The sequence below is a fragment of the Salminus brasiliensis genome, chromosome 3 (assembly GCF_030463535.1).
Source record: "Salminus brasiliensis chromosome 3, fSalBra1.hap2, whole genome shotgun sequence".
Taxonomy (NCBI): Eukaryota; Metazoa; Chordata; class Actinopteri; order Characiformes; family Bryconidae; genus Salminus; species Salminus brasiliensis.
The window spans coordinates 45845489-45871033 of NC_132880.1; the positions used below are offsets into that span (position 1 = coordinate 45845489).

At 40.6% G+C, this 25545-nt stretch overlaps 3 protein-coding genes across 5 annotated transcripts in view; 2 read left to right on the top strand and 1 right to left on the bottom strand.

Annotated features, from left to right (window-relative positions):
• The window catches only part of snx8a (sorting nexin 8a), a 32772-nt gene extending 27016 nt beyond the window's left edge, over window positions 1-5756 (top strand). For both annotated transcript variants that reach the window (XM_072676376.1, XM_072676377.1), the window contains one exon: window positions 3159-5756. In XM_072676376.1, the coding sequence (XP_072532477.1) occupies window positions 3159-3251 (93 nt within the window). In that variant the 3' untranslated portion in view covers window positions 3252-5756. The remainder of the gene's footprint in view (window positions 1-3158) is intronic.
• Window positions 5757-6984: 1228 nt separating this feature from the next.
• On the bottom strand, window positions 6985-10949 carry nudt1 (nudix (nucleoside diphosphate linked moiety X)-type motif 1). Of its 2 annotated transcripts, none has more exons than XM_072674925.1 (4): window positions 10837-10949; window positions 9380-9531; window positions 8058-8203; window positions 6985-7961 (listed from the first exon to the last, which is right to left on the bottom strand). In XM_072674925.1, the coding sequence occupies exons 2-4, from the start codon at window positions 9529-9531 to the stop codon at window positions 7789-7791; spliced, it is 471 nt and encodes a 156-aa protein (XP_072531026.1). In that variant the 5' UTR covers window positions 10837-10949; the 3' UTR covers window positions 6985-7788. The 2 variants fall into 2 exon arrangements, with proteins under 2 accessions (XP_072531026.1, XP_072531027.1); XM_072674926.1 differs by lacking the exon at window positions 10837-10949 and adding an exon at window positions 10681-10827.
• A 403-nt stretch (window positions 10950-11352) lies between these two features.
• On the top strand, window positions 11353-15311 carry mrm2 (mitochondrial rRNA methyltransferase 2). The gene is made up of 2 exons (XM_072674927.1): window positions 11353-11700; window positions 14051-15311. The coding sequence occupies exons 1-2, from the start codon at window positions 11397-11399 to the stop codon at window positions 14473-14475; spliced, it is 729 nt and encodes a 242-aa protein (XP_072531028.1). The 5' UTR covers window positions 11353-11396; the 3' UTR covers window positions 14476-15311.
• Window positions 15312-25545: the final 10234 nt, after the last annotated feature.

The window sequence follows — 25545 nt, forward strand, 5'->3', positions numbered from 1 at the left end:
CAAACTAGGGCTGGGCGATATGGTAAAAATACTGTATCATGATATTTAAAGACATTTTCACAATACACGATCTATATCACGATACATTTAATCAGAGATGAAATACATCAGTAGCAACAGACTATTCAGATTCTCTACAGTATTTTATTCAACATCTGCTGCTCTTCATCTAATTAAACCACTTCATCTAATTACACTGTTTGTAATGAAACGTGCAGATGATCAGTGTTTATTTGGCAATATCAATATCCTCGATATGATTAGAAAAGCATATTGTGTATCATGATACTTAAATTCATCATGATATGATAAAATATCATCATATCGCCCACCCCTAGTACAAACCCACTCAAAACCTATGCCCACCTGGAACCCACCTAGCCCATGTTCCACCCGTGAACCCCAGCATGGTAGCTGGGCTTGAGAGGAACCGAGACTCAAAAGGGGAACCAGTCCTCCTCTGGTTGAGACTGAATAGTGAGATAAGAGTGAGATCATGGAGAACTGTGGTTAATGTGGGAGCAGGTCATGTGTTTGTGAGAATGAGTGTGAGTGAGTGTAGGACACAAGCCTTGTGTTATTGCAGAGAGGATGACGCTGGTGTAAAGTCCATGCAGGTTAAACAGTCACATGCACAGCTATGTGGTATCATTCTGCTATCAGCAAATGACTGCAAGGGTCCGGAGTGGGACCACATTGAACAGGGTACACAGTTTTACAGTATCTTCTAAACAGAGCAATAGATGTGATTCTACAGAGCTTTAAATATGTACTGCAGGTCGATGAGCAGATGTGGCCTAAAGGTTAGAGAGAACCAGCACCGGAAGATCACTAGTTCAATCCCCAGGCCTGGCATTCACAGCTGAGCAAGTAACCTAACCTAACTCATGTGATATGAGTGTTCACTGCCACTGATGGGTTACATGCGGGGGGTTATTTTCTGTTGTACTGTGCTATAAAAAGTGCTTAATTTGACTAAATAAATATATTTATACATTTGGCTACACAAATAAAGCTTTCTCACAAACCTGATTTCCCAAAATTTACAACTAGTAGAATTTATAATCTATAAAATCTAATATAATCTGTTAAAAAATAATAATAAAAAAAAAACATTGAGAGTGAGTTCATGCATAGCCCAGCATACACATCCCCCCTCCCACTTTGTCTCCAAATTGGGAAAAAGGGCAAAAATGTGACAAAAAAACACAAAAAACAAGAGAGGGAAAACCCTTCTTAACCCTCTGGAGTCTACAAACGCACGTCGAATTTGAGGTGTCTGGATGTTTCTGTTAATCATACTGAGAAGTGTTGCACCGATACCGACACTGGCACCTACACACAGTATCGATATCGGCAATAGAGAGCACCGATGCAATGAAGCTTACTGACGGCAGAAACCAAACGTTTAAACAACCAGTAAACAGCCAGTCTGAAATAGTTATTACCATTAAACACACATTTTATGAAACTTTTAGCAGTTTTTCTTTCCATGTTGTGTTTATTTTGTTTCTAAAACCAAAAGTTTAAGAGTTTAAGCAGCTTGTTTTAAAGCCACACATTGAAGATTAGTATCATTTTACATAGGGATGTGTTCTTGTAATAAAATGTGCATTTTAAGATAAGATAAGATAATCCTTTATTAGTCCCACAGTAGGGACATTCTCAGTGTTACAGCAGAAAAGGGATAGCAAGACACTCAGATGCAAAAATGTAGATAAATTACCACTAAACACAATATAAATAATATTAAATATTAATAAAAGTAAAAAAACAATAACAATATTATTTACAGATTAATTACAGGCCATTTGCAAATTGACTCTTAATTGCATATGTGTGTGTGGGGGGGGGGGGGGTATTGCACATTGTATTTTTAGATTGAGGGATCTCTGTGTGTGATCATGTGTCTGTAGTTTAAGTGTGTGTGTATGTGGTCCGCTGGGAGCAGTGTGGTAGTGGAGTCTGACAGCAGTAGGAAGGAAGGACCTGCGATACCCCTCCTTCACACACTTTGGGTGAAGCAGCCGGTGACTAAAGGAGCTGCCCAGTGCTGCCAGACTCTTATGCATGGGGTGGGAGCTGTTCTCCTGCATGGATGCCAGCTTGGCTGTCATCCTCCTGTCTCCTACCACCTGCACTGGGTCTAAGAAGCATCCCAGGACAGAGCCGTCCCTCTTTATGAGTTTATTCAGTCTCTTCTTATCTGCCGTCGAGATGCTGCTGCCCCAGCAGACCACTCCATAAAAGATGGCAGATGCCACCACTGTGTAGAAGAAAGTCCTCAGAAGTGCTCCCTGCACCCCAAAGGACCTCAGTCTCTTAAACACTAAATAAAAAGCTGTTTGGTCGAGTTTAGCAAGATTATGCTTCCCTACTTGCTTCCTGCATTGTGGCAATTTTAGTATTTTCATAGCTCTGAAACTTCCTGAAACCTCAACCAGTACATGCTGTTCTTTTTAAGAGGTATCTTTTTAAGAATTTATAGCCGTCTATCGAGTATTTAAGTCAGAGTGGGTATCGGTATCGGTACTCAGTAGACCGATATATATATATATATATATATATATATATATATATATATATATATATATATATATATATATTATTTCAGGCAGCTACCTGAAAATCTGGTATCGGTATCAGTATCGGTACTCAGTATCGGCAGCTACCTGAAAATCTGGTATCAGTATCGGTATCGTAAAGGAAAAAGTGGTATCGGTGCAAACCCTGAATATTATAAATAATAATAATAATAATATTACTTTTATATAGCAAGACTAATCAAGAATTAACAATGATCAAGAATTAAAAAAAAAGAAAACAATAAGAAAGAAAGACATGAAGACAAGAAAGACGAGACCACAGCATCACCAGCAGAAACAGGACCAGGCTTAAGGTTGAGGACAGTCCTAAGCAACAGAGAAGAGCCAAGATTTAAGCTTAGATCTAAATGTGGAGCTATGGGTCGGCCTGCGGGACATGTGTAGGGGAACAGTGTTCCAGAGTCAGGGAGCCAGGTTAGAGAAGGCACAATCGCCATACCCATGTAGTTTGGATGGTGGGATGGTGAGTAATCCAGCAGAGGAAGACCTGAGAGGGTTTGTGGAGAATAAGTAGATGCTTGACCCTCTTGACCCTTGTCTTTCTCTTTCTAGATGGGCCAGGTCTGGAACGCCCTTCAATCCAAGCTGAGTGGTCTGTTCACTGGCAAAAACGGCCTTCAGTCTCTTCCCCTCTCTCCAAAATAGACAGCGTGCTTTGAGGTGGGTGGAACGGCAAACTGGGCCCTGCTCTGACTTCCAGAAGCTCTTCGAGGCAATTTCCCTTTCTTTTATCTAACACTACTACTATGCATTTCATACTCTCTGCTGTTTCGCTCTCATTTCCGCGATGATTCAGCACATGTGTGCCGAGGACTTCTGTGATTCACGCTGAGCTTCACGCAGAGCTGAGCTGCCAGACTGACAACGTGCCTTGTCGGGAACTATAATCACGGAGCTGCATGGTAATTGACAACAGAGACGTCAGCCATTGTTTAGAGTTCCTTTGGCTTAAAATATTATTACAACGCTAAGGATACTGAGCAGACCTGTCATTTTCTAATCACACATTAGATTGTACAGCATCGTGAATGCGCAATCTATAGGACCTGTTTAGCGTTAGAGGTGCAATACTATCTGTGCAGCATACTGACAACACTGCATGGGAAGAGCTATCCAAGCTTCCAGCCAGAGGAGGGCAGTGTTGCTTCCAAAGTCCACTAAAAAAATAAATAATAAAATACTGGTGACACAATCATTACTCTGTGGACACTACACTCGTAAACCCAGTCACAGTCGCACACTATGACAATATTACTACTACAGCCCTTCTTATATAAAACTGGTCCAACCAGAGCTTCATAGTCCTGTCCAGAGATTTTAGGCACCTAATCTCATTATTATAAACCATGTCTCTCAGCAGTGAGAGAGTTTCTACTATAGAAGCTCCAGATCTCATCAGAATAGATAAAGCAGGTGAACATAAAAGGAGCAAGAGCTTCTCATTCTGAAGAAAGTAGTGAGATCTTGTCGGTGAGCTAGTCTGAAGAACAGAGCTCGGTTCCTCCAGGTTTCTCCTGGACGCCCCAGTCCAGTCCAGCCAGCACAGCTTGGAGGATGTGTTCAACTCCATCAGCAGCAGCAGCAGCTCACCTGATTTACCATCATTAAGCCCTGATTTACCACTAAACCAGGTGTTAGATGACACACTATATAGACAAAAGTATTGGGACGCCCACTCATTTAGTGTTTCTTTTGAAAAATCAAGGGTAACGGTCTCTACTGTCCAGGGATCAAGGTATTCTCCTAGAACACCTTGTAATCCCCAACTCCCCAACCAAAAGTACTGGATGGAGCATCATCCATCCATCATTCCAGAGAACACAGTTCTTCCACAGCTCAATGCTGGGGGGCTTTATACCCCTCTAGCCCACGCATGGCATTAGGATTTAAGCATGATGCCAAATGGATCATGCCTATCTGCTCCAGAGGGTCCTATTCTAGACAAGCTACGTTTGTGTGCATTTGCACATCTGTGTCAGCAAGGGGTGCAAAGTAAAGTAGCTGAATGCACTCATTAGAAGGGGTGTAACTACGAATAACGTAAACACAGTGATGTAAAACCACGACTATTCAGTGTTTTACTGAGGAAATAAACACTTACTGATCAGATAAGCAGCTCTTCATTCAAATCTCCACAGGTGCCTAAAACCCTGTTCACACATTACTGTAAATATTCGTGCAACTTTCATAGTCGACCCAATTTAAGCTAAAAATTCATTCGTTTTATATACCAGATATGTTTGCTACCAATTATTTTTCTACTGTGAAGTATTGTAGTTGCTAAAACTGAGCCCAGATGTGGAGTATGAGTCTCTGCTCACAGTCAGCATGTTATTATGCATTACAGCAGAGGACAAAGGAATGGATCAACCAAAGAATGCTTCTCATCTTCCATAAATAATAAAGATCTGTCTTCATCCCTTCTCCCTATCTGGAGAGCGTACACCTCAGGTTTACATATGAAGGACAGCTTGACTGAAGCTTTGGTGTGAAGTGCTGTAAATGTTGACATACAGCTTTTTGTAATTCATGAATCTCAATGAGATTCTATACTTGTGTATCCACATAATATATATATACACCACAGAGCATATGTGCCATACTTTACATATTGCTGCTGTCCAATGAAAACCATGTATCTTTGTTTTTGTCAGTGGTTTGGTCACTGTGTAGATAGGTCTGGATGATTGGGCCAATAGAAATGCTCTAAATTACCTGGAAAATATTTTTATTTTAAATTAACTTCCATTGAAAGTCATTAAAAGTCACCATTTCGGAGATACGTGTTTTGCTTTGGACAGTGGCGATATAGGTATCATCCAGTATCATGATTTTCATTAAAAAAAAAAAAAAAAAAATCATTAAGATTATATTTTTCTCTGTAGATCCAGTGTCTGTTTGCTTTTAGCACATTTCTTAAAAAAGAATATATTATGTTTTTTAAAAAAGATTATATTTACAATATTTTTGTTTTTTTCTTATTTGATGAATCATTGGCACCATATACTGCCCTCTACTGGCAATATGGGCAAATTACAAGTTGTACGTCTTGCATGATGAATGCATGGTGTGGTCACTGAATGATGTACTCGTACCAGTTTCAGTGCTACCCATGTGCGTACACATGTTTTTCTTAATGAACAATAAAGCAGTGCATTGCTCATAAAGTAATGTCTCGAATGTGATGTGTTTCCACCAACGCAATGTGACCTTTCTTAATTTCTGCATCAGCTTTCTGAATCAGCTCTGTGTTTAGTAGTAGGGAGAGACAGCGTGTCAGAAACAGACAAGACAAGACAAGCATATTCAACATCGGTGTTGGACACAGAGGGAATGAGGCCTCTAACTTATCTGTGCAGTGAAAACACACACAGTGAAAGTGAGCACACGTGCCCGGAGCCATGGGTAGCCATGGGCCTTGCTCAACAGCCCAACAGTGGGGCAGTGGTGGCTCAGCAGTTAGAGCTCTGGGCTATTGATGACAGGATTACGGGTTCGATACCCGGGCTCGGCAAGCTGCCACTGTTGGGCCCTTGACCTTCACCCTCTTTGCTCTGGGGGGTGTGTATGTGCTCACTTCCCCTAGTTCACTAGTGTGTGTGTGTGTGTGTGTGTTCACTACCAGTGACCAATACGTACACCTTTAAAAAAAGCTGGCTGAGCCCGGGTATTGAGCCACATGAACACAATTTCATACTGCACCACAATTCTGACGTGATCAGGAGCAGAGAAGTATATTTGGGAAGAGATGATTGAATACCATTGTGTTACTGGCTGTCAAGAACCAAATCATCGTGCAACAACCTCATATACTAAATGGACTAAAGTATTGGGACACCTACAGGAGCTTATATGACATCCTATTCTAAACCCATAGCCAATAATATAGGCTTATCTGCACTCTGCTCTGAGCTCAGCACTCAGCCCTGACCCCGCCCTGTAACTTTACGTGGTCTGACAGACACTCTGTGGCTGAGCTGCTCTCTGTGAGCTGTTCCTCCTAAACTCTTCCACTGTTCAATATTAATACCACTCACAGCTGATGGAGGAGCTGACTTGTAGTTGTTGGTGCAGCGGTGTCTCCTATTACATACAGAACCACGCTGGAGTTCAGTGAGCTCTTCAGAACCTCCCATTCTTTCACTAATGTGTGTAAGAAAGGCAGACTGCATGACTAGGGGCTTGATTTTGTACACCTGAGTACACCTGACTGTAGTAATGGGACTGTATTCAGTGATTAAGAGGAGCGTCCCAATACTTCTGTATAGTGTATCTCCAAAAAAAATGCAGCTTTACAGAAGGAAAAAACCTTCATAACTTGCAATTGATGTCAAAAGATTTTTGTCCAAGCCATTTCAGAGCATTTCTATTGGTCCACTTATCATGAAATTCTGAAATAAGCTAAAGTACAACTGGCAGGGTTATATTATACCAAAAAATAAAAAATAAATAAAAATGAAGATACAAGATTTTTGCACGACAGCAACAAAATGCATAATTGGTTAGCCTCCCAAATGACTACCAGGAATGCAGGCTTCCTGGAGATGCAGATATGCAGACAGGTTAAGGGTCAGAAGCTTCAAGGTCAGGCAGATGCATCCTGTTGCAACTGCTTAGAACATAAGAATCATCAAGGTTGACCGTCTATTCAAAGAATACACACTTGTTGCCCCTCCCTAAAGCTGTAAACCAACTACAAGAAAACAAGTATACGACAAAGGCATATAGCCAATCAAAAGAGAGGTTATTTACATATCTCAGCCCAGAAACACTGTAAAAAAAATTATGGTTTAATTCTAAGGAGTAAATGGTAATGTATAATTTATTTACAAGCAAAATCATGTTAAATGGAAAAGTCAAGAATAGCTGAGATTATGGACCCTTTCATATCTGGTTCTAAACCAATAAAAAAGAAGCAATGCTCGGGTTCGAAAGGCACGAGTAGAGAAATCTAGTGTACAAAACCATCACAGAATTAACAGTAATTGAGATGTTGCAGAGATACGATAACAAATATACAACAAAGATGAACTCAAAAGGGGTCCGGTGGACCCCCTGACATCAGGACAGCTCTTGTATGAGCCCTTTTCCCTCAGCACATTCCTACAGCAGAGTGTGAATGGCGGTTGTCACTTCCTCTGATTCGGTGGAGAGGACAGTCACTAGAGGTGTGAGAATCTGATCAAAGCTCCTGCACCTCATCCAGCTTGTGTTCCACTATCACGTCGTGACCCCGGAATTTAAAGTATCCCAAGAACTTCCTCTTCTGTAGCATCAGCGGGAACCACAGGACATCATCTGCCCACATCTGACCAAAGGGGATTTTGTCAATGTCAAACCACTGAGGCCTCATTTCTGAAGAAAAGAAAAGGACAAATGGAGAAGGTGAGCCCCATTTTAAAGCAGGTATCTCTATTCTATTCAGTGCCAGGTGACGTTCGGCAGCTTTACCTTCTGATTCAGTGGGTTCGCCGGTATAGGTATCGGCTCGGAATATGTGCACGTCCATCAGCTCCGTTTCTCCAACAAATTCAAACGTGATATTTCCAATCTTGTGGAGCGTGTCCACAGTTAGTCCACTTTCCTCCAGCAGCTCCCTGACAAATCACATGATGTTTGAGTAAAACGGTAAAGCACAACCCGCTTTTTAATATGTAATGTCACCATATAAATAAACCACTGTTACATTACAACTGCTGCTGCTGCCGACGCTGTGATTATTATTATGTGGAAAAATATATGAAAACCAAACCACACTAAATATAAGAACAATGAAACAAATGTAAGAGCAATACATCAATCAATCAACCTTTATTTAAACTCGGAGTACATTGAGGGTGATAGTCATTTACAATGTCCCCGAGCAGATACACAAAATACAGACTAGAAAATGATCAGAGGATTTTCTATAATAAAAAATATAGTAATACATTAAATTATAGTAAAATATAGTCATATATAATAAGTAAGATATGAAACTAACGAAGATAAATTGTAATAATTCGATCAAATAGTAGTGATTGAATTAAAGCAAACTATAAAAATAAAATTAGAAATAGAAAGAAGGGCAAAACAAAGAGCAAAACATAGATAGTAAATAAATAATGGAAATAATAAACAATGAATAAAAACTAACTCAAATAAATAAGAATAAATAAAAGAATGGTAAACGTTTGGGTAAAAGACAACTAAAACAGCCCAAAATCTTAAAAATCATATTTCATATATTCTTTGTTTTGTATTTATTTATTTTTTAGTTTGTGTTGGTTTATGTACCAGAAATCAGCCAGAATTTCTTTTTTTTTTTTTTTTACATGATTATCCTACCTCTCTTTATCCCTAATGAATAAAACAGCATGTTAATTAAACAGGCTGTTTTTGTTACTGTGTCTTTATGACTAACATATGGCCTGGTCTTGATTTTAATTGGCTGGCTCACTCAATCTGGACCCAACCACTCATTATTTTTTATATTGTTATAATTAAAGTTCTACATAAAACAGGCTTAAAACAGGCTGTTTAAGTTTCCATTATATCCATCTATCCATCTATCTATCCATACATCTCTCTCTCATATACATATATATATATATATATATATATATATATATATATATATATACACACACAACTTTACATACACATATATAGTGTGTATGTAAAGGTTGGTGCTGTAGTATTAAACTCCGTGATTGGCAAATAGAAAAAAAACCTCTCATGATTTCGACCCTTTACCCTGAGAAAACTGAACCACACGTTCTTAAGTAACTCACCGTCGAGCAGCCTGCTCAATAGTCTCTCCTGACTGAACTTTGCCTCCGAAGCCGTTCCACTTCCCTGCCCCAAAGCCCCTCTTCTTCATGCCGAGCAGCACCCGCTCAGGCTGCACCACCAGCACCAGGGTAAGCAGCTTCCTTGTGAACATCTAATAAAAGTTGGGAACACGGTCACTTCACAGTTCAGTCATTCCTGTGCACGTACAGCTGATTTCCTACAGTAACGGTTAACTGGAAGCTCACAAAACAATTATACAACGTTCAGAAATACTGGCCCATATAGACCAAGCTTCTCAAGAGTGAGAAAGCTGATCAGGTGATGTCTGATTCTGCACAACACTGAATTCAATTAGGCAGCAAATGAGAGCAAATGATTACTTTGTGATGCCTGATAAATGTGGTCCAGTGGTCATTTTCTTTTCTACCCATAAGAGTGTTTTGCATATTCACCGGTTACTAGCCGCTCTAGTCTTCCCTGTAAAATCTGCAATGCAGTTTTCCAAGTATTCCTAGAAATCCCTTTCGGATATCAACTATAACATTCTACTAGTAATAATTTTTAGATCTACAGCTCCCAAATATCAGTGTAAATTAAATATCTATTGATTTACACAGAATCTCATTTAGATTTCTCTTTATTAGACTATTAACAGTAAAATCCCAATTATAGATAAAAGCATAGCAAGCCCCTTCAGCCTAAAATGCCACCGGCTATACAAACTGAAACTCTCATTTTAAATTCTCATTCTCATTTTAAATATCAATTATGATTGTTTTACAAATAATATCACATCTACAGATCATTAAAGCCATTCTGACTGGTCACACTGGCCGAACAACATATTCTTAATGTAATTCTGACTAATCATATTACCACTGATTTACATGGAATTTCATTGTCTATTATCTATAATTACATTTTACTAGTACACTCTCCAATTAAAGATATCTATAATCATTTCTGATAATTATTGATATTAATATGATATTAATTATATTTTTTTGAGGTTTTAGATATTTTTTGTATTTGTTGCTCAAAACCAAACTGTTTAAGTTATATTTAAAAGATTTTTTATTAGAATGTACCCCAGCCAAAATTAATTTATGGATTATTGAACTTATATGTTATTATAAAAACACTTTGTACCTGTTAAGATAACTGCAGATATATTAAACATAGAGACTTTTTACAGGTAGAAATGATACTGCTTGTGAATAAATCATATGATATGACATCAAATGACATATATATATATATAATATTATTACTAGTAAATGTGATATATGATATATCTTACATTACTGAGACCACACAGTAACCAGTGGGCTAGGGACTGCCACAGCACCGGGTGATGTTAGCTAACCAATGGAGCCTCAGCCAAAATAATCCATAGCAAAACAGCCTGTTTATGCAATATTATATAATATTAATAAAGTTGAGATCGTTTTCTTACTTGTATGAAAACACGGTTCACACATACGGTGGATAAAACACTGATTTAAAGCAGTTTAATGTTCAAATAAACACGTTTTTACTGAACCCCTGAACCACAGGCAGCAGCAGCAGTCGCATTCCCACGTGTGTGCGAGAACCACGTGACACGATTAGCGCGCACTCGGCTACTGCAGATCAACACACTGTACGGATTGACATTATGCACACACATGCGCAGCTGTGAACGGCAAGGTGTGCTTACAGATCTGCGCTGAGATGGTGTTACATTCAAAAAAGCTCGACTGGAACGATTAGACTTAAATATTAGTATAAACTGTAAGAAGAAAATGTCGACTAATTTTTTTTTTTTACTGTTTTAAAATGAGTAGTGGAATAAAATAAAAATATATAAGATAAGCTTTAATTTGTATAAGTTGTAAAAATACTAATAAAAAAATTAACTAAATATCTACGTTCATTTCTGTAGGTTTGACACCGGAGGCATTTCACAGGCTACACTACAAGTTCAGCATGTTGTGTTAAGGGTCCAGTTTGACCCCCGTCCTGTTATTGTAAATAATGTGGACACGCGTGTTTCTGCCCAAATCGTGCATTCACAGCTCGGCCACGGTGCTGAAAAAGGCGCCGATGAAGCTGAAAGGTAGGAGCGGTGCTGAGCAGCGGTGGCTGGTCAGACAGCTCAGTGACCCTTTCGTAAAAGCTGCTCACTCCCAAAACTACCGCTGCAGGAGCGCGTTCAAACTGCTGGACATCGATGAGACGTACGGATTGCTGAAACCCGGCCTCAGCGTTATAGACTGCGGGGCTGCGCCTGGAGCCTGGAGCCAAGTAGCGGTGCAGAGGGTCAACTCAGCAGGGGAGAGTAAGTTCCCTGACTTTGAGGGGTTTGACAGAGGCTGAGACCAGAGGCTGATTAGAGGGGTGTGGTTTTAGTACATGTACATGTGCCATAACAATAATACCACTGTGAAAAATATTGATCATCTGCATTGGCTTCATCTGTGAGGGGTGAGCAGTCAGCTCCTCTAGGTGATGATTGTATGAAGGCAGGGATAATGGCCAAGCATATGAATCTGAGCCACTTTCACAAGAACCAACCTGAGATGGCTAGACGACTGGGTCAGTACATCCTAAAAAAGGCTGGTCAGGCTGGTCTGTTATGGTCCTGGTATGCAGTGGTCCAAGAAAGGACAGCCTGTGAACCTGTGACAGGGTCATGGGTACCTAGGCCTCATGAATGCGATCCATGGAGGCCGCACCTTACAGCTTGCAGGACTTAAAGGATCTACTGCTTATGTCTTGGTGCCAGATACCACAGGACACCTTCCGAGGTCTGACCTCAACTGTTGTGAGAGCTACCTGTAGGTCCTGTGATGGTATCACACGTCTTGAGGTCTGCTCTTGGGCTGAACTTTCTGGGCCATGACCTGACCTGACCTGACCTGGACATGCTGGCAGTTGGTTCACTTGTAAATGAATGTCTGTGCAGTGGAATAGTTGGATGGATATCGGGGTGGGATGGACAGATGGATGTACTCTCACCAAGAACTTCATGAGAAAGACTAGCACTGTCCTAATAGTGGGTGGGGTCTCCTTTTGCTCTCAGAAAAGCCTCAATTCTGCATCTCCTGGATTTCACATCTTTTGAGGTTCTGGTCTGTGTTGATAAGGTGGGTATCTGAGTCCCTGTAGCTTGTATGTCCGCTTGAACCACTCTGGCCATTCTCTGTTGACCATTACCATCAACAAGGTGCTCATTGGATGTGCTTTCTTTACTACACCATTCTGAGCAACCCTAGGGACTGTTGTGCTGGAAATCGCTGGACATCAGCAACCCTTATGACCCCAATATTCATGCACACAACATTTTTGTCCATTCTAATGGTTGATGTGATGTGAACATTACCTGCCTAGAATCTGCCTAGATGCAGTGACTGATTAGGTAATTGCATGAATGAGTAGGTGTACAGGTGTTCCTAATAAAGTGCATTACATTACATTTGTATGAAGGTCGTTCCAGGTCTGACTTGCATTTCACAGGTGTCTTCAGCAGACAACCCAAACATAACAGATTGAGCCAAATGGCAGAGAAGGCCTGTAAATTACACAACATAGAGATGCAGTAGTGCCACTTGCACACTTTTAATAGTACATAGACACAACTGAGCTGTAAATGTGCTTATCCACCATTCTCCATTCTCACAATACGCACCATTAGGACTGCCAAAAAAAAACAAACAGGTGCTTTTAAAGAGCAAATCCCACCCACAGTACTCCAAGCCAACAACAGGTCGTACACACCTACGTAATGGAGTACGAACTGTTATTTGTGATCCATTTAGAACAGACCTGCTCTGCTCCGCGGGCAGCACATTATCCGTTACCGTTGAAGAAAGTGACAACACGACATAATTAGATGTCACGGGTCAATAATGTATAAAGCAATTTGCTACCATGAGTAATTGCAGTGACCGTCAAAGTAATACATTTTAAAAAGGCCCTTAGTAACACTTACAGTATCGCCATGACAAGTAGCCTCAGACCTTAACGTCTCGTAAGACTTATGGAGTCACAGCTCTGGTTTTCTGATAGCCTTACGAACTGACCGTCTCTTTGCAACACAGAGGGAGTTTGGTGTTTTGCAGTTAGGGTGTGGTGAGAGACACTCTTAAAAAAATAAAGGGGCTTCGAATGGTTCCTTGAGGGATGCCATCTTTAGTTCAGTCAAGAACCAATCTTTGTGTGATGTGTGAGTGTGGAGAACCTTTAAATTTGCCTAGAACTTTTATTAGACCTTTCAATGGTTCTTCACACACATCCCCTGTATGTCCAAATGTTTGTGGACACCCCTTCTAATGAATGCATTCAGCTATTTTAAGCTGCACCCATTGCTAAAATACGGATATGCAAATATACTATAACTCACATGTCAAAAGAATAGGACTGGGGTAGAGGGCTCCAGCATTGTGGAGCTGTGGAGCACTGGAACTACTGTGATCTCTGAAATGATGGTGGTGCCCCATCCAATACTTTTGGGATGAGTTGGGGAGTTGGAGATAAGGTAGGGTGGTGATCATCATCATCCAACATCCTGACCTCACTAACACTCTTCTTAATGCAATCAAATCTCTACAGCAATGCTCTTGTGCGCTATACTGTATATACTGGCTTGTCTGTGCTGTAAAATACAGGACATTGTTTTCTCATTGCAGGGCCAGATTTACCCAGAGGAAGTGTGATTGGAATAGATCTGCTGCACATGGCCCCCCTGGAAGGTGCGCACTTCCTGTCCCATCACGACATCACCGATCCTGCCACTCATGCAGAGCTGCAGAGGCTTCTTCCTCAAGCCCACGCTGATGTCATCCTCAGTGACATGGCACCCAACGCCAGTGGGCTCAGGGCGCTAGACCACGAGAGACTAGTGAGCATGTGTCTCTCACTCTTGGAACTGGCTGACAAGGTCCTGCGGCCGGGGGGCTCCCTGGTGTGTAAGTACTGGGACGGAGTGCTCACACATAAGCTCCGGGATGGTCTCGCTCGTGCTTTTCGGGATGTGAAGACTGTGAAACCCAAAGCCAGCAGGAAAGAATCGGCCGAACTGTATTTCCTGGCCAGGACGTTCAGGAAAACGTAGCTTCGTTGGTTCATTTTATTTTTTAAAATAAAGATATTATTCTGATGATCTTAAATAATTAATTAATTTATTTATTTATTTAGTTTTTCATTTTTTATGATTTCTTTCCACATTTCTGATACATACATATATTTTAGGACTATTTAGACCCACCCAAGCCCCAACTGATTGACTCAAATGCATCAATGCGGACATATGGGGCATACTGTTAGTGCTTAATAATCAGCTGCAGGTTTCATTACAGACAGTGTAATTGGACTGGTTTAATTAGATAAATTGCAGCAGATGTTGAGTATAAATCACTGTATTCAGTACAGGAGAGGATCTGAATAGTAGTTTATAAGAATCTGTCGCTACTGATGTGTTTAGTCTGTGATTACATGTATTGTGATAAATATTGTGTATCGTTAAAAAAGTCTTTAAATATCATGATATAGAATTTTTCCCATATCGCCCAGCCTTACTCTACCCTGCCTGCACATTTTAGTGGACTCCCTGCTTCACCACACCCCCTGCAATTCTGAAAGAGCTTGTTAATGAGCTGATTAGCTGAAACAGGTGTGTTGGGAGAAGGGAAAGCACTGAAATGTGCAGGGCAGTCTGCGTCCAGGACCGGGGTTGAGAAAGCATTCCTTTCCTAAACCTAGGCTGCAGCCTCGGTAGGACGGGTCCTCAGTGGGACTGTCCTATGAAAACGTCTTCTTAATAGTCTGTTGGTCACACAAATGGAACAGTCTAACCGGGCTGCGTGGTGATGTCGCCAGAAAGGTCCCACCTCAACTGCAGCTGGGTCGTAATTTCTTCACTAAAATGAATTTTAATGCTAAAAATAAAGATTTTTATACAGACTCTGCTCTGGAGGCTTCGTTTTCTGCCATTTTCATGGTGCTGTGTACAGAGAACTGTGGTCAGGTCCTCCAAATACATACGAAGGGTGCTCCACTTTGGAAAGTAGCAGCCGAGAAATGCAGCCTAAAGGGTTTATCATCAAAAACGTTACATATAAAACTCAGAAGATCTTGTGTAGTTGGTTCACTGTTGGTTTTAAATAGTTAATGGTTATACACAGTCATATCAGAATATTATGACCACCTACCAAATAGTGGGAATAACCCCCCTTGGTTTTAATGACACTTTGGGAGAGGGGTCTTTGGCATGGACTGTATTAGGAGATGGTAGGTGTTCATGATAGAGGTTATCTGCTCTGTACCACCCGCTGGGTCTGTCATTTCCAACTGGCACCAATGGCCTTGTAGGGCACCACTCTTATGCCGTTGGGAGTTCCAGGCCGAGTTCACTCCAAACCTAGTAAATGGTTATACACAGTCATATCAGAATATTATGACCACCTACCAAATAGTGGGAATAACCCCCCTTGGTTTTGATGACCCTTTGGGCGTATTTGGCATGGACTGTATTAGGTAATGGTAGGTGTTCATGATAGAGGTTATCTGTTCTGTACCACCCGCTGGATCTGTCATTTCCAACTGGCACTAACAGCCTTGTGGGGCACTGAAGTGAAGTGGTCAATAGTTCTTTTACGGTCTCTGGACTCATTCTGATGAAGTAAAGCTGTGTATGCCATCATTCAAAAGTTTGGAAGCACTGTTTTTGTTCATATATCATAGGCCGTAACTTAAAAAAACAGTAGAGGTAGATGTTAAAGAATTTGTAGAGAAGCCTGTCACGTCTTTGCTGGAAAAATTTGGACTCAGAGGCCTTTTGCTAAGAGCAGCCGTAAAAAAGAACCGTCAGAAGTGGCTAAAAAGTCTAGTGAATGGTGGTGGATAAGAAAGGCTGAGGTTGGGTGGGGAAGGGCAGTGTGTGATTGAATGTGCAGGTGCAGGTGCATGTGTTGATATAGTGTTGTTGAGGTGGTGTGTAAAATCGGTGCCAGTGGGGCTAGGTATGGCCTTAGTCACCAGGGAGGCCAGAGTGGAGTTACGTGAATGTAGTGTGGGTGCTGTAGTGTTCTATGTCAAAAGCGTTACTTGAGAAACTTTTTAGGGGTTCTTCTATTTGAGGAACCTTCAAGGAACCTTTGTCTTCTAAAAACCTTTTCTTGAAGGTTCCACAGTTGTAAATTAAGGACTTCCAAAAGTTCCTCAAGGAACTTATTCTTTTAACAGTGAGTATATTTACATTTACATTTATGGCATTTAGCTGACGCTCTTATCCAAAGCGACTTACAAGGTTACTGGTATTACAGAGGTGGGCCAATGTAGTGTTAGGAGTCTTGCCCAAGGACTCTTATTGGTGTAGCGCAGCATAGTCACCCAGACTATTCACCAATCGAACCAGTCACCAATCAAACCCCAGTCTTCCACATGGTGTGGCAACTCACTGGCAGGTAGTGGTGTTATCTGTTGCGCCTCACCAACCATATAGTTGTAAATTAAAGAACTTCCAAAAGTTCCTCAAGGAACTTATACTTTTGACAGTGAGTATATAGAGTTCACATAGAACTGGCAGCACTGAGCGTGCATTATCTGTGCCAGTTGGGCTGGGTATAGCCTTAGTCACCAGGGAGGCCAGGGTGGAGTTACTTAGATGTAGTGTGGGTGGGTATCGTGTTGTATGTTAAAAGTGTACGTTCCTTGAGAAATCTTTTAGAGGTTCTTCTTGAATTGAAATTGAAGAACCTCCAAAAAATCCTCAAGGAACTTATACTTTTAACAGTGAGTACATGGAGTTCACATAGAACTGGCAGCAGTGGGGCTAGGTAGTGTGGGTGCATATTGCGTTGTATGTTAAAAGTATAAGTTCCTTGAGGAATTTTAGGGGTTCTTCAATTTGTGGAACACTCAAAGAACTTTTTTTTCTTCTAAAAACCTGTTCCTGAAGCTTCTTAAGAGGTTCCTACATAGTTTTTAATGAAAGAGCCTCCACAAGTTCCTCCTTACTTTTAGCAGTGAGTCCACATGGAACTGGCAGCACTGAGCATGTGTTATCGGTGCTAGTGGGACTAGGTACAGCCTTAGTCACCAGGGAGGCCAGGGTGGTTCTGCCGTTTTGGAGCTGGTTACTTGATTGTTCTGTGGCGTGAGTTTGGGGGATATTTGGTCTGGGACGCTAGACCTCACTTTTAAGTTTTACGGAGGGAGGTGCCTACTTGATGACCCCTGTAAAGAGCTTGCAATGTACGGGGTGATTAGAATAGGGGTGAAGGCAATGGGCTGGACCCTGTGTGTAACATTAAGTATTGGGTTTACACATCCTGTAAAAGTTCACATAGAAGAACTATTTATTATAAGTACTGATGCGTCCACTCTACAATTTCACTGGTTTCTTAAATCATTTGAAGGAAACTATAAGAAATATTAAGAAATTTTAGCCATGTCCAGAACAGTGAACAGAGCTGTAGAAGATAATATACATAAGAATTGATAATAAAATAACAATAAAATGAACATCCAAAATTCCACCTTCCGTTTATCAAGGTGGTCATGAACCATCACTTATAGTATTTAAATCAACTGTGTATAACTTATTATTGAATACAAAAACAGTTATTAATATGTGATACCAAACCTTTCAATTGTAGTCTATGTATTAAATATTCATATATTGGGAACATTCTTTTGGATGACATGCAAAGGGGGTTTATTCATAAACACATTGGAAACACATACTACAAGCCTAAAGTGTGGTGTTGACCTGTGGTCAGAATTCAGCGGTGTCTGCCTGTGCCTGCAGTGCTACAGAGTCTGCAGAGTCTGTTTGGGCAGCAACTGGCTGCATTCCTGAGGGAAAAGCACTGAACAGTGGGGCTCTGTCTCCTTCACAGAGTGAAGATCAGTGGTACTGACCTCCAATAATAGGGAATGCTTAAAGCACTGGGAGTTGGAGATAAGGCTAGACTACGGTCAGCAGAGAGTGTGCTCCAAAACACAGTGATGCCTGTCTGCTTATGAACCGTCTTTTTGGCATGAATATCTTGCAGAACGGGGCTCGTTATGTATGTAAGACGTCAGCCTGCCAGTGGATGGAGCTGTTGAGTCATCTGAATGGATCAGGCAGGGCGATCTGACTATGAGGTCATTCTGATTCTACATAAATACAGCACAGTGGAAGCATCCATTGTGAACGGGTACTGACAGTTTATGAACAATGCACATTTAAATCATTTTATCACCCCAAGCCTGGACTGGAATTGCATTCAGATCCTTCTTTTTGATGGAGCTCCGGGGCTATCAGTAGGGAAAGGCATGAAATCTGAGCTAGGAACACTTCCTTCGGATCCATACCGGAATGTATAAACACTATGTACTATGTGCGTACCTTACTGTCGGCCTAAAACCAAAACATTAGTGCCTCGTGTTGTTTCCTGGGACGTAGAACCGCTTGGTAATGCTCAGTACCAGCAGCTGACTATCAGTGTTCCACATTCGATACTGCATTCATTGCGTGTCTCCCTAATAGGAATGCTAAATTGTTTGCAGGTTGAAACACAGATAATCTGTTTTGCCAGTCGTGTAGAAATGTGCAATCATTCTCTCATTATGAGCTTATGAGCAGGAAAGTGGATGGATAAGTGAGCCATAGACAGCATGACTAATGAGAATGCTTTGTCCCTAAAGCAGTGCATTTCCACAAATATTACACCATATCTGTCTCAACCTGGCCTTAACCACCCGTTTAAGTAGCTCAGCTTTCAGATTTGAGGGACAAGACTTCCACAGAGACCTGCTCCACCATCACATATATTACTACCACAGATATACACATTATATGTGTGTAGACACTCCTTCTAACGAATGCATTCAACTACTATAAGTTATACCCTTTGCTGATACATATGTGCAAATGCACACACCTACACACTTGTCCCGTCCCTGTGGAGATCAATAGGAGGTACTACCAATAGAAAAGGATTAACTTGACCCGAGGATCGTCATGCTGCCTGCCATCAGCAGCCGGAGCCTGAAAGAGCACAATTGGCCTTGCTCTCTCTCTCTCTCTGTGGGTGGATGGCTCTCTGTCCTCACATCACTTCAGTGTGATGCTGACCGGCACGGACGTCTGCTAGCTAATGCATCAGTGCTGGGTACTTAGCAATTTCCTCAGAGCGCGTTGAGCGCCTGGTGATGCTGCATCGGTGGCAGTTCGAAAGGAGCCGGTGGCTGGTTGCGCATGTGTCAGAGAAAGCCTGTGCCAGCCCAATGTCGGGAGTGGCAGGTTTGGTAATTGGCTAGCTACAACTGTGAAGGACTTACTGGAGCAGATAAACATGAACCTACTGACACCATACCTAATGCCAGGGATGGTCTAGAGGGGCATCAAGCCTCCCATCATTGAGCTATGTAGCAGTGGAGCTGCTCTCTGAAGTGATGGATCTACATCCAGTACTTATGCAATGTGGAGGGGTGGTGATCAACTAACATCCTGGGCTCACTAACATTCTCGTCGCTGATGGCAATCAATTCTTCACAGCAATGCTACCCCAAAATCTAGAAGAAAGCCTTCTTCCCTGGAAGGTAGAGACAGTTACTCCAACAAAAGCAGGATACCTTTGATTTTGGAAAAAAAAACAACAATGAATTAGCAGGTGTCCCCATACTTTTGTCCATATTGTGTACATATATATAGTAGTAATTTTATTGGGTTAGGTGTTCTATATATCCTTCTGTACATGGCCAAGCACGTTTCAATCTTGCATGCTATAGAGATGAATGGGATTTGAAAGCATTAGAAGACAAATCTGCTTGAAGTCGAGCTCGCTCTAAGCTTAAGCTCACTGAATCTAATCGAAATGCAGCTTGGAAGCAATGCTGGCTTGTTGGCATGTTTGATTCAAATGGCGAGTGTGAAAAAGTTATCCGACACCAACTGGTTGTGTGTAGAAAAAGGTAATTGTCCACTTAGTTACTTAATTGCCCAAGTATAGTTGATAATTAAACGCGATAATTAAACGCGACTCTGTCCGCACTTGTTTGTTTGTGTTGCACTTGTGTCTTGTATGCACTGTCTATGTTGCACCATGGTCCTGGAGGAACGTTGTTTCGTTTCACTGTGTACTCTGTATGTAGTTGAAATGACAATAAAACCCACTTGACTTGACTTGACTTGGCGACACACCCAGGCCTAGTCACTGCCAGCCCTGCTGAACCTAAACATCACTTAAATAGAGCCTTTTCCAACGATGTGAAGTAGGCTGAAAGGTCTCAACGAAATTCGGATGGAGATGAGAATTGAAAGTTATTGAAATAAAAATGTAATAAAATAAAATAAAACAAAATAAAAAATAATAATAAAAAAATAATAAATTAATTAATAAAAAAAAAATTCTCTGGACTAATGAGTTGAAAGTGGGACCTTGTGAAGACAGGTGTACTGTTACATCTGGCATAGCATTTCACATTAAGAACATTAAACCAGCAGTCAACACTGTGGTCTGGGGGTCGCAAGTTGAAATCCCAATGCCGCTTTGCCATCAACAGCCGGAGTCTGAGAGAGCACAACTGCCATGCTCTCTATTGGTGGGTAGATGGCGCTCTTTCCCCTAATCACTCTTAAAGTGATGTCGTCTGGCACAGGTTAGCTGTTAGCTGGTGTGGCGGAGCTGGGGACCCAATGCTTTTCCTCAGAGTGTGTTGGCTGGCAGGCATTTGGAAAGAGGCGGTGGCTGACTTTGCATGTATCAGAGAAGTCCTTACCCTTCTAGAGTTGGGAGCATTGCTAATGCTAGGGGGTAGCTACAAACAGGTGTAATAAAACAATGTGCAATGGCAAATGGATAATATGCTACTTCAGGGTCTGGATCACTTGTCATCCACATAAATTCTGCTGTGTACCTAAAAGTCCTACAGGAGAAAGTAAGTCTGGCCATTAGTCTGTGATGATCAGACATGGAGCTCAAGTGCAATTGGGTTATACAACAAGACAATGACCTGAAGCACAATAGCAAATCCACCTCTGAATAGCTCAAAAGAAATGAAATTAAGGTCCAGTCAAGGTGCAGACTTTGGGGCACAACCTTAACATGCATCAATAGAGGAAATTAGGATATAATAATAGTTTTTCACAGCACTGTATATATATATATATATATATATATATATATGTTGTTGTTTTTTTTGCCTTTTTAATGGTACTTGAATTTTACCACAATAAAAAAACCAATTTTCGGTCTCTAATAATGTGCTGTTTTGGTGTGAGGGCTTTTGTGTTACTGTTCAAAGGTCTTTTAAAAGGTGATTGTATAATATAAATGACAATGGTATTCAAAAAGACATTTGCTAAGCAGTACAGCTCCTGCCTACAGAGCCACCTCTAATAACAAATAATGTAATTGAGCTCATTATATGATAATTTATCCTGATTATCGAGGGTTGAATAATAACAACCTTGACGTTGAGACCATTCTCGCTCTCATTTTTCCGACTCTTCTCTCAGGTCGATCATGTAGCTCAGTCTCCCCTGTGATCTTCCTGAACTTAGTCATGCATAAATTTTAGGTGTCTGCCTTCATTAAAATAGTCTGATGTCTTACATCTTCAGAGATAGTTCTGGAGATGATCCAGGCCCGCAGTGAGGAGCAAACTTTTCTCACAGTTGATGGCAGAGTGCCTCAGCGCCTTGCAATATGAGACTTGGCATAAAGTCCTTCATCCCTCTTTCATCGCTCTGTGCCCTATGAGATGCTCCCCGACTGGGGAAGGGTTTTAACATACGTACGTACATATACACAGGCGGTACCTGTCAAAAGTTTGAACACACTTAGTTTAATGTGATCAACGATTTTAAAACGTATGAGCCAAATGATAGAGTGACCATGTATTTCTTTAATAAAAGAGGACACTTGGGACACATGGGTATCCACCGTAGTTAGGGTGTCGTGGCTTGGGGGATTTCAAGTAGGCCTAAATTGTAGGACCGTGGCAGTGTGTGTGTGTGTGTGAGTGAGGGTGGAAATACCCTTCACATCATGCAGCTACAGTCTGTTAATGTACATTAATACATTCACATTTACTCATTTAGCAAAACCAATAAATAGCCTTAATAGCCTTTATCACCCAATCAGCTCCTTTCAGTTCAACCTATAATTTAGACCTACTGGAAACCCCCCAGCCCAGACATCCTAACTACGATGGACACCCATGTGTCCTTGGTGTCCTCTTTTATGAAAAAATAAGGTCACTCTAGCATTTGGATCATATGTTTTTAAGATGATTTAGCATTAGGTTTAGATATAGCAGGTTAAATTTAGGATTAGGTTTAGGAGTAGTAGGTTGAGGTTAGAATTAGGTTTCGGTGTACTAGGTTAAGTTTAGGTTAATCCTATAATTAGGTTTAGGAGTAGTAGGTTAAGTTTAGGATTAGGTTGAGTTTAGAATAAGGTTTTGGTGTAATATGTTAATAGTCATACCCAGTATAACTTGCAGTGAAATGCTTTTTTGACAGTCTGCCCACTATACAATAAAAATTTACATTTAAACTTAACTAAACCTTAACTTAATGAAGTAAAGTGCAAAAGTGCAAAAGAAAAATAAAATAAAAATGAAGAAAATAAAATAGAATAAGTTACATTTAAGTTAAAGAATAAAATATAAAAATATGAAAATATAGAAATATAAGCAAAAAAAAAATACAGAATACAAATATACAAATATATATACAGAGATGAAATAGTGAAATAGGTTAAATTTAGGATTAGGTTTTGGTGTAGTAGGTTAAATTTAGGTTAATCCTAGAATTAGGTTTCGGATTAGGTTATGTTTAGATTTAGGTTAAGCTTATAATTGTGTTTAGGAGTAGTATGTTATGTTTAGGATTAGGTTGATTTAGGTTGAGGTATAGTGGGTTAAGTCTTTGTAAGGTTAAGGTTAGAATTAGATTTAGGTTCAATTTCGGATTAGGTTTAGGTGTAAAAGGCTACATAGAGGTTGAGGTGTAGTAGGTTAAGATTAGGTTTAGGTTGAGATTTCTGTGTGTTTGGGCTGCGTCAGTAATTTGTGCAGATGTACAACAGTCCAACTATATTTAGTACACACTGTACAAATCCTGAAACGGCTTTTTAGTCACATATGCACGGCTTACTCCTTACACCAGGCTACACGTCACACTCTGTACAAAAAAAAGCTGAAGCTGAACATTGGATATCTTCTACAGCAGGATAATGATCCTAATTTGGATCTTCAAAATCCACAATGGACTACCTCAGGAGGTTTTGTCATGGCCCTCACAGTGTCCTGACCTAAACATCATCAAAAAATTGTGGATATTCCTCAGAAGAGCAGTGCGGCAGGACTCATGGATCTCACAGAACTAAAAGCCTTCTGCTGGAAGAATGGGTGAAAATCCCACAGACAAAAACTGATCGACTCATATCTGCTACATATAAACCTATCAAAATACTTTTCTGTCTCTAATAATTATATTCATAGTTTATATATGAATAAATAGTGCACATTTTTATAGCTTATCTTTTAAAATGAATGTTTAAATGGGTGCCAAAAAGTGCAGCTCTGATCTTTGTGCATTGCAGCTGATGAAGAACCACTTTTGGTTCCATAATAAACTCTTTACAGAACCTGTTTTGTTAAAATCTGTCTGTACAGTGTTCTTCACACTCACCTTGCTCACTCCTTTACTCCAAAGGCACGTGTGCTATCGCTCAAAGAACCACATCTTTTTTTTTTTTTTTTTAATACGACTCTCCACGATTCATTAAAGTGTCTAAATGTGCCATAACCAAGCCTTCCCTCCTGCCCGGTGCTCAGGTTGTGTTTTAGCACCGTCTGAACAAAAGTCCTCAATTGTCTCATTTTATTCAATTAATCAGCTGCTCAGACTAAGCCTCAATACACTTTACATGAATAAATGCCCTTCAAATTACCACCGAGCTAATATCCTTGTTGAGATCTGATTAGAACCTAAAATTGAGCTTTTTGAAGTCTGATTATCCCATGAAATGGAATTTTTAAAGCTAATTATGGGTGAATTTGCATGCGTTTGTGACATGACTGAAAGAGATAGTTCACTTAACATTTTAATGAAATCTGCTTATGCAGCATCTGATGGGGTTTCTGTCACTGTACTGATGCGATAACTGTGTATCTTCAGCCCACTCAACCCAACCCAAACACAAGTTCACATGAGGAAAACACTGGATTTCCTTTCCTTTGGGCTGATAACCTTTGATTGCAGAGCAGTGGAGGGTACTATCAGCTCATACCGGTCATGTTTTTCCTCATTGATTTTTAGATCATGCTTTTTACTATTCTCTTTGCACCGTATACTAATATAATTGTAAATGAAGTCAAGCAATTCCCCAGCAGTTGCTTCCGTTATGGCTCATGGGTGCGAGTTGTGTATTTTGATTTTAAATGAATTTGTTCCAGGAGCATTCCAGGGAGACAGCGTTTTCAGGTTAATTTACTTTTGTCGGGACAGCTGGTGGCTTGTATGTAAATACCAGTCAATTAAGGGGAACAAATCATTTGCTGAGACTTGCGAATACTCTCGTTCAAATTTAATTATGTAAATGCATGATCACCTTTTTAATTTTACAGCCGAAACAAAAAAACAAATGAAAATATAACTCCTGTAAACTTCAGACAGTTTCAGTAAAGCACAACTGAGGACACGCCTCCAACTTTCTGCTGGTTGGTTGGTTCATGGTTCATGCACGCTGCAGATCTTTACAATGCTTTCACAGTGCCGACATTAAGGCCTTTCCCTGTAAAGCCCAGTAGTAGATGGATACCTGCTCTGTTTAGTGATGGATGAACGAGAGCCCATTTCCTGCAGGGTTAAGAGGTCAGAGATTAGACTGCTCTCTGCGCTCCACCTCATCATGCAGACTTTGTGAACAGGGGCCGATGTCGACCACACATATCCAGATAGTTTTAAAAAATAAGTTTTCTCCCAACTCCAGCAGTGTTTCTAACAATCTCTCAATCTACATGAGAATGCAGAACTGGCCCTAAAGAAAGGGCTTGTGTGATCACACCAGCCCAGCAGGTGGTGCTAACACTTCACAAAGTTTGATGTTGAATTCTTCAAGAAGCAGTGTAATGGCCAAAGCAGACCTAAATGCAAACCTGAATTTAAATTGTCTAACTGTGC

Coding starts and splice junctions, on each gene's coding strand:
- nudt1 (XM_072674925.1), bottom strand. CDS start 9,531: ATGTTCACAAGGAAGCTGCTTACCCTGGTGCTGGTGGTGCAGCCTGAG. Junction 8,204..9,379: donor ATTGAGCAGGCTGCTCGACG/GTGAGTTACTTA, acceptor GTGATTTGTCAG/GGAGCTGCTGGAGGAAAGTG. Junction 7,962..8,057: donor CGAACCCACTGAATCAGAAG/GTAAAGCTGCCG, acceptor TCTTTTCTTCAG/AAATGAGGCCTCAGTGGTTT.
- mrm2 (XM_072674927.1), top strand. CDS start 11,397: ATGTGGACACGCGTGTTTCTGCCCAAATCGTGCATTCACAGCTCGGCC. Junction 11,701..14,050: donor GGTCAACTCAGCAGGGGAGA/GTAAGTTCCCTG, acceptor TTCTCATTGCAG/GGCCAGATTTACCCAGAGGA.